At 44.6% G+C, this 9,312-nt stretch overlaps 1 protein-coding gene across 2 annotated transcripts; it reads left to right on the top strand.

Annotated features, from left to right (window-relative positions):
* The first annotated feature begins 863 nt into the window (after positions 1 to 863).
* Had1 (beta Hydroxy acid dehydrogenase 1) lies at positions 864 to 7,983 on the top strand. 2 transcript variants are annotated; one of them, XM_065437563.2, is made up of 6 exons: positions 864 to 1,208; positions 1,669 to 1,903; positions 4,028 to 4,189; positions 4,671 to 4,865; positions 5,947 to 6,052; positions 7,676 to 7,983. In XM_065437563.2, exons 1-6 carry the CDS (start codon positions 1,177 to 1,179, stop codon positions 7,879 to 7,881), a joined length of 936 nt encoding a protein of 311 aa, XP_065293635.1. In that variant the 5' UTR covers positions 864 to 1,176; the 3' UTR covers positions 7,882 to 7,983. The 2 variants fall into 2 exon arrangements, with proteins under 2 accessions (XP_065293635.1, XP_065293636.1); XM_065437564.1 differs by lacking the exon at positions 864 to 1,208 and adding an exon at positions 1,308 to 1,331.
* The last annotated feature ends 1,329 nt before the right edge of the window (positions 7,984 to 9,312 follow it).

Raw genomic sequence — 9,312 nt, 5'->3', positions numbered from 1 at the left:
TTTACTAGCTAACAATCTTGTAGAAGTATACTTTACCAGCCTAAACTTCAACATAGCTCTTCAGCGTCCTTTTATTTTTTTTTTTATTTTAGAATATAAGATAGCCACACGACTTCAGAATTCAGTTTTTGAAATGAATGGCTTTCTAGGAGTCTCAAATATTGCAGCAACCAAAGAAACAAACAAGGAAAATGGATCAACACAACGCAAGGAGTAGATGTGTTACCAAAGCTTCCCAGAACCAATGTCTTTTGGGGTAAGTGAGTATGGAAACAATGACTGGTTGTGAGCTATCTTTACCAACATTGCAAGCATAGCAGACTGTCTTATTGATTGCAATACGTTTCCGAGCCTGCCCCTGGCTAAGCTTTGTCACATCACTGCTAGTCTGAACTACTGCACTTTGTACAGGTACGGCAACACGCAGGGGGGTGGGGGTGGGCGAAGGGAATAAACGGCCTTCACAATGCCAGCTTGATACTATTTCACTTTTCTGCGACGACGTCCTTGGTGTTACTGTTAGCATTAGACACGGCTTCTGCAGGGTAGTTGATCGCTAATTTCGGCTGCTTGATACACGTAGAGCTCGACTTTAAAAGAAACAGCAAAACAACACTTAGTGGAGGTACGGGAGGGACACAAGAAGAATGTCTTTTAATTTTACCTATGCCATATGCGTTTGCCTATGCCATGGGCAGTTTCATACACCCCTCCCCTCAAAACTTCCAACCGTTCCAAATGGGTCGAAGCATGTCAAAGCGTACTCCGACACGCCTAGACCGCCCAGCCATGCGGAGGGTACGAACGCAGCAGCTCCGATGGGCCACGTGCCGGATTCACTTGGCCAACTTGGCGCAGCTGCGCGCGGGCAACCGAACAAATAAAAGGCACCGGCAGGCGTACGCCCATACCGAGCTTAAAACACACCGCAAAAAAAATTTGCCAAGGGCGACGCGGCCTCCTCTCTTTTACCGATCGTCATCCCTTATCGTACCTCGAGGGGGGTAAACAAGCCGCCGTCTGGAGGAGAGGCACTTGCCAGGAAAGTGTTCCCGCATTTGACTGTTTGCCAAGCGGTCATCAACGTCTAGCGAGTACTCTCCGACAGATCACTTCGAAGAACGTAGGCGGCACGGTGCTGCAGTTTCGCACAAGACACGCTTCGGCGGCCAGGAAATGAACAAGGGCAAAGTCGGCATTATCGGCAGGCAAGTTTCGGTCCCAGAACGCTCGCGCGCGGGGCGGCTTCGTCAGGCCATCCGACGTGCACGTCGCGCGTGTTGCTACGAGCATCGAACACATCACTGCCGCTCCAAGAACTGTTGCTTGCTGTAAATGGCAATGCTATCGTCCTGAACGATAGCCCCGATTCAAAACTTCATTATTTCACTGAGGCTGACCTAATGGCAGCACAACAGATGCGAATCGTACTTAAAACGGCGATAAAAATAGTTTAGCAACAGAACATCAACTACCAACTGTCGCACGACCGAGATTAGCACAGTAATCGAGCTGCTAACGGCGCGTGTATGCGAGAGGCTAGATACCATACTTCTATATGTGTGTGTATTTATGTGTCCGTATATGTGGCTCCCAAAGAGAAAAAGAACAAGCCGCCTACATCCCGCGTTGCCTAATAGTGAAACTAAAGTTACCTGTTGTTTACAGCGGCCTAATCGGCCGAAGCTGGGCAATGCTATTCGCCGGTGCTGGTTACACCGTGGACCTCTTCGATGTAGACGAGAAGAAAGTGGACGAGGCACTTTGCGACATCGAGGCACAGCTACTTAACCTCGAAAAGAAGGACCTGCTACGCGGAACCCTTACCTCGAAGCAGCAGCACCAGCTAATCAGGAAGTGCTCTACCCTGGGCGAGTGCGTCAAAGGCGCCATTCATGTTCAGGCAAGCTTATGTGTGTTGCGCTCCTTAGCTGCATGCATTTAGCCGCGTGGAATAGCAACTTTCCGTGTGCCATGCCACAGCATGACATGGTGCTCGGGTTTGTTATGCAGGAGAATTTCAGCGGTGAGAGGGGCAAAGTAAGTGGAAAGGGTAGCGCGATGATGATGATACCATGAAGCCTCGGCAGAGGACTTAAAGCTTAGCCTTGCATTCAGATCAATACGCTCTTATGCAAGAAATTCACAGTGACCTGTAGCGTATAGTGACTTTGTCAGAAGTTCCATATGACTATTTTAGATGATAGTGCCTCTATTGACCCTTTTCGTCGCGATCCCGTGGGCGCTGCCATGTTTGGTCATGTGGTGATGCGTCCATTGCTTGCCTCAACCGCCTCCTTTGCCTCAGCAGGTTTGTTCGATTCAGAAAAAGGTGCAAGGCACCACAAACGAAAAGGTGCAAGGGGTGCCAGTTATGGTGTGCCGGGCTGTACCCACTCTCTGCAAGGTTCAAGGGTGCACTGCACCGAGGCGGCACCTTGCCCTGCACCCATTTCAATCGTGCATGGGGGTGCAGGGCCTTCGATTCCCCTGCACCTCGGGGAATCGAAGGCCTAGGTGCAGCGCGCAGTGTATAGGTGCAGAAGGTGCAGAGAAACTTAGCTGAGTCGAATAGACCTTGCGTTTACGACGGGTGTGTATGATAGGGGTGCGGCTTGGCACACTTCTGTTTCGGGAGGTGTCGTAGAAGGTAACTGGGTGGATGACACGAAGCTTTGGCCACAGCTTCAGAGAACATGCAAAAGCGCTTTGGAAGCTGTTTAAGCCACGCCCAAATGGTGTGAGCAGTGTATATGGTGCTTGTTTTAAAAGCGAGGCTAATTATGTATTCCATAAACTTTCCACTCATGAATTGAATCAGAATTAGTCTGTTTTGCTCTTTGTTCTTTATTTGGCAAATATTTTGAAGCAGCGGCCTGTCGCACTTCTGACTCAGTAAATTTCCTTGTCGCAGTTACTGCCTATTGCTTGTGTGTGTGTGCTCAGTTCCGATAGATTTATTCTTGCTACGTGCAAGGCTTGAAACATAGCCATTTTGTGCATTGTAATACCTTTTAGCAAAGATGTATTATCGCTAGTAACTCGCTTACCCTTGTGGACTGTCACGAAACATTCAGCTTCGACTATTGCTGCGCTATTGTTGTAGTCTGTCATTTGTTATGCATATGTAGTGCGCATAAATTCAAGTGTGCACCCATTCACTTATTGACACATTGGCGATAGAGTGGGCATAAGATTCCATGCCAGTTGGGGTAGATGTGTGTAGATACTGTACGCGAAATGTACTATGACAGAAAGCGGCACTACTCCCTTTGTCATTGTTTAAAGATGCGGTACTCACTCTTGCCGACGTTCCGGGGCTGAAGCACTTTCTTTGCAGGTTAGCGATACAACACTGGCAGATGAGCGAATTTCTGTATCCTCGAAGGAAACTGCACATCTCGAAGTGCCAGTAACATGTATGGACAGTTGCAGCAACGGTCCGCGAACTTGGTTGGACAGATTAATTCTGTTCCTTAATATTCCAGTCACTATTTTTGCAGCCAACTACTGCACGTCTTAAATCCACGATTCAATCTGGAATGATTGCAGCACAGTGCGTTAGCGAAAACTCAGTTGAATTTCCGACAGCTGGTAGCACAGAAGCAACGTGGAAGCAGTAATAGTCTTGTATTTGTGTGCAGTTGCCGAGCCCACATGCGGTGTGCCGCCGAAAGCACCATCTTGTTTCTCTAGAAGTGCTCCACAAAAAGGGTCAATAGCTGCACAATGGTCACTGTGATGAACACTACACAAGCCTAAGGTGCATTAATGACAGTCATGCATGTGCCGGCAATACTTTTTACAGGGATGTATTCCTGACAACTTAACAATGCACGCAATCTGCAGTTCGAGTTGCAGTTTCACATTTTTGAAACACCTGCACTGCAGTCAAGTGCACTGTGGCACAGGTGTTCTTAAGCACCTATACCACTCTGCCTAACTTAAAGCTGTCAATGCAAAGAATTCACACACACACGCAACTTCCGTTACTAAAGAATATCAAAAACTCGTTTTCTCATTACAGGAATGTGTCTTCGAAAATGTAGAACTCAAACAAAAGGTTTTTCTGGAAATGGACAAGCTAGTGAACGACCACACGGTACTTTGCAGCTCAACGAGTTGCTTTCCTCCATCAGCATTCACCAAAGAGATGAAGCACAGGAGCCAGGCCATTGTTGGCCATCCGGTATGCCTAGCATTATCTGATTTTATCTGTCCTGTACCATTATTGAAAAACATGTAAATAAAAATGTATTATAGTCTCTCGACTTATACGTAAATCTTCACTTTGGCAGTACAAGTTCACCGATGAGTGCTGTGTTTAGCCACTTAGTTTACAGATGAGACAGGTTAGGTGGGGATGTCAATGTTGAAGCTTAACCACTGCAACTTCTTCAAATTAGAATGGGCATGCCATTCTTGTATGTGATAACAGTAAATGGGTGCATTGGTGGAAACAAGGCACTTACATGACAGGGATAAATAAATGTGCTCATCATTTGTTTCCTTCCTCATGACCCCGTTTTCCTTACTGTTTAGTATGGCTATGCTCTGCCAAGGTAGCACCACTAATTACTGCTCTCCGAACATGAATATGACAAATTGACTTGGAATGTAAGGCTTCCTTGAATAGTGTTAGCTTCTGTGGAAATCCTGTGCCATTTCAGGTGAATCCGCCTTACTATGTCCCACTGGTGGAAATAGTGCCGGCTCCCTGGACCAGCCCCGACGTTGCCATAAGGACTCGTGCCCTGATGAAGGAGATTGGCCAGAAGCCAGTGCTACTGAAGAAAGAAGTGGAAGGCTTCGTGCTCAACCGCATTCAATATGCCATTCTAAATGAATGCTGGAGACTCATTCAGGCAAGCCATGTCCTTATATCATTTTCTGACAACACTGCTTCAATGATCTCAGGTGTCATATTATGCAACAGTCCTAATGCACTAAGTGGCCATTCCTGCAAATAGCAGCAGCAATCAAGCTAATGATGAAAAGCAAAAATAGATAAGAGAAACAATTGTTCACAAGCTCCAGAGGTGGGTTCAGAGCCAATCAGGTGCTCAGTGCAAACGGCAGAAGTGGATAAATCAACATATGCATATATAGGCAGTCAAGAATGAAATGCTGTCACTGCGTTATGCAATTCCATGTTGGAAATACAGTATTTGCAAGTCTGTGATGAGATACAATGGTCACATAATGCAGCCACAGCAGTTTTCGAAGCATGCAAATCTCTATGCTTTGCAATCCATGACTGCAGATGTCAAAAAGTTGTGGTTCAGTTGCTTTCAAGGAACACCAGCACAGAGGCGCAGTGCAGCCACTGAATTGCTGCTAGACATCTACACAGTGTCACATGATCAATACCAGAATGACGCATCCCCTTTCGGTGGTTACGAGACCTGTGCAAGTTGACTCGAGTGTGCATTTGGTTCCAGGCATGTCGAAGTCGATTTCTAAAAGGCAGGCATTCTACTTTGTATAGAACCAAAAGTCTTTACAAGAACGTAGCATTTTGTGCATATAGAATTAGTTAAATCAGACGTACTCAACAACTGGGCACTACAGTCCAGTGTAGCTGTGATGGCTGTGTCCAGTATGTTTTACAAGTTGCAAATGCTTCACTAACCCTAGAGCATGCCCAAAAGTTCATACTATTCACTTATGCCATGCAGTCATTGTGGTTCTTTTCTCAGTACTACTTTTGTATCCATGAGCAACTGGGTATGATGAAAGAATCTTGCGGGCAGGCACATTTGCATTTATTTGTACATAATGTTCAAGTGCATTAAACCAATTTACAACATCCGTTGAAGTAGCATGGAAGCATGCTGGATGTTGCAAATTCCCCCCTCCCCCTTTGTTCTGCACTAATATATGGCGCAGGTGTGCCTAGTGCAAGTAAGCAGACCCTTTCCACCAATGTGCTTGGTTCTAATGCAGGATGGTGTGGTTGACACGGCTGATATGGACACCGTGATGTCAGAAGGACTTGGCATGCGCTATGCATTCCTTGGACCCCTGGAGACTGCACACCTTAATGCTGCAGGTGGGTGGTCTGTGCCGATCCCAAGGCGTAAAACTGTTTCTGATATGCCATATAGCAGACCTGCCAACATTAAAATTTGAAAAACACAACAGTGGAAGTAAAAAAAATGTAACAATTTGGCAAAGAACACTAAAGTTATCTGACTTTTATTATTTGACCGTTAATTAATGGTTTGCAAATTTCGTTCTGTAAGGATGCTGTGAACAGCCACTCTGCTCTATATAGTCGCAGCTAGAATAATCTGTGTGCAATCAGAAATTTTTATGAAGTTCATTATTGAAATATTCATGCAATAGCTGTTGCAGACTGTTGCTACATTATAGATTGGTTCTATCAGTTGATGTCGTTGCTGCGCGGGTAGGTTGGTATAATCAATCGGTCCAAAAAAATTGGGCCACATATAACCACTCATGAACAACATGTCCTATTTTGAAATTGGTTTTGCCCTAAAACTATATGTAAATGAAAAATCATATTTGTGTCAATATGACAATTGTAAATGAGCGCTCAAAATCTGGCATTTATGTTGACAGGCATGCATGCAGATACAATGAACAAAGTATTGTTTTAGATGGACAATTTGTTCGGCATCTTGAATGCGTAACACACTTGTTCTGGCAGCCAACAGTTACGATTCCTTCTTGCAGAATAATAAACAAATGTCATGCTGAGACCACATGTGCATCTGCCCTGATGATGCCAGTAGTCCTCAAGGCATTTTTGTTGTACTTCCATCTCTTTGAGGCAGAGTTGAGGGGAATGCCTAGAGTAGCTATGTTGTGGGTTTTACCAGTAACATAGAGCGTGGGGGACTTACCCTACCACAGCCCTATTCTTATAGTACAATCTTTTTACCCTCGCTTTCCTGCTTCATCGAAAGGGTTGAGCCAAATAGTCGCGGTTAAAGGAAGAGAGAGTTGGTAGATGAAGTTATGTGCTGCTAACCATATTTGTCCTTCAGTCCAATAATGACTATACTACTCACAGCACCCTTTCCTGCAAGTGAAATCTGTCTACTGCCTAAGAGCTGTTCATTAGAAAAGCAATTTGTGATTAGTAAGATGTTGGCTGGACTTTCTTGCCAAAGCGAGTTTTATTTTCAACTTGCATGGTATTTTAATTGCTTGCAGAAATGGGATGAAATGCATGGCGCGAATAATAGACAAGCTTTAAACGAGATCATGAAGATGCTATTATCAGTGTAGCCTTGAAAGGCTTCAATCCAGTTTGCTTGACTGGTGCAATTAGTCCCATTTACAGTGAATTACATTTGCAAGTTCTGTCGAAAGTTATCATTAGCACTAGGATCAAGTGTTGAATAGGTTTCTTGCTGATGGCAATCGGTGCTGGCTAGAAAACTGGATTCAGTGCGCCTGTTCTTACTGCACTATGCAACTTTTTTATCAACAAGATTCTGCATCACTTACATACTTACATCATCTCTCTACTTAGTGTGTCTATTACAGAAGTTGGGGTTTAGTGACACAGCGTCAACATGTGCCAAACAGCACCAAACACAAGTGCGCTTTTATAGCATTTCGTATTACCAAGCAGAAGAAATGCTCTGGCAATCATACTTGTCCTCTTTACAGAGGGTTAACTTCTGACATATCTTGATTCTAGGGATGCTGGAGTATGCTGAGAAGTATGCAAAGGGCATCGTGAAAGTGTCCAAGACCTTTGGCCCACTGCCTACCTATGATGGCCCAACCCTCGCCAAAGTCAATGCGGAGCTACTGGAGAAAGTGCCCCTCAAGGACCTCGATAAGAGGCGGCAGTGGAGAGACACAAAGCTTGCCGAACTTGCTAAACTCAAGAAGCAGCCCTAAGAACACTTATAGCCCTTCAGTTCCTTCGTACAAAAGGAAACGTGGTATGAAAGTGCGCCATGTTGAATAGTTGAAAGATATAATAAATCTAATATTTCTAAACTTCTTTGTGAATTTCTTGACATACAATGAAGACACGCAGGCTGCAAATTTATTTCAACCCACTTGTCACAATACCAGTTTAAATATATTGAATATAACAATGAGAAGCCAATGCTTTCATGCCATCGGTTATAACAAACGTGGCTAAAGGTGTGTCCAAAGGGTACAATGGGCAAAATATTCAGGAAGGGGAAAAAAAAAAATCCCTTCCTTTCACCTTTTCACTGAAGGAAGTGGAGGTGTGAAGAGAGACTCAATGAAAGTGGGGTGCGCCGCACAAGGGCGAGTGTGGTGAAGTGGCTTGCAATTTTTTTATTTTGCGGAATTTCGCTTTTTTTTCTTCTTTGATAGACGCAAGAAAACCAGTAGCGAGATTTGTTATAGCCAATAACACGGCACTTACTCCAATGCTATTGTAGTAAGCAGCTTATTTTACCATAGAACACACACAGAAGTTCACAGCGCAGCAGCTGCTCATTGTTACATTCGAGTATACATACTGTTATAACTAGCAATGCCATAAGTGGGTTTGATTGCACAGTCAAACCTCAATATAACGAAATTGTCGATATAATGAAGTATAACTTCATAACTTCTTGTCCATACAACAATTTCAATATATGAACCAAATTTCACTGCCATCAAGAATGAATACCGATACAAAAAATTGACAGTCACTTTAGCTTATGCTAAAGAGGATGAATGCAAAAACCTGCACTCTCACGAGACATTCATTAAATTAATTGACATTCTATTTCGAATGTGTGTTGTTACTTCCTATTATGTGGATACGACTCCCACAAAAGGTTGTGGGTTTGAGTGCCCTAATGAACTATCTTAACTGTGCCTTAATTAACAACTAAGGTCACGGGTTCGCCTCCCATGAAAGGTTGAGGATTCGACTCCCAATTTTGGTGCCATAATGCAGGACGGTCAAATTTTCTACTTAGGAGCCATCTAAGGCTTTTGCCTTAATAAATCTGCTTCTGCAGATGGTTGAATTACAAGCAGCTGCTTGCCAATGCACAAGTTGTGCGCCCCCAAGGGCGACCACTGAAACAGAGCGCGTCAAGTTATGTATATAAGTGTGAAGAGATCCTATAGCGCCCCAAGCTTTTTATGCTTTAGGTGCGAGGGTGAGCCGAGGAGGATTATGTCTTGATAAGCACCATTTTACTGCGTGGGAAAGGGGAAGTAAGGGGAGCGGGAGTGGAGCAGGTTGGTGGGCGCCTCCTTTTCTAGCGTGACAGCGGCAGTGCATGGCTGTCAGTGTGGCTGCACGCATACGCAGCTCACGCACCCTGTTTCAAAGCTAATCTGCCACGTGTG

This window comes from Dermacentor albipictus, chromosome 5 (assembly GCF_038994185.2).
Source record: "Dermacentor albipictus isolate Rhodes 1998 colony chromosome 5, USDA_Dalb.pri_finalv2, whole genome shotgun sequence".
NCBI lineage: Eukaryota > Metazoa > Arthropoda > Arachnida > Ixodida > Ixodidae > Dermacentor > Dermacentor albipictus.
Note: the sequence above shows the minus strand (reverse complement) of the source record. Positions and strands in the feature narration are given on the sequence as shown.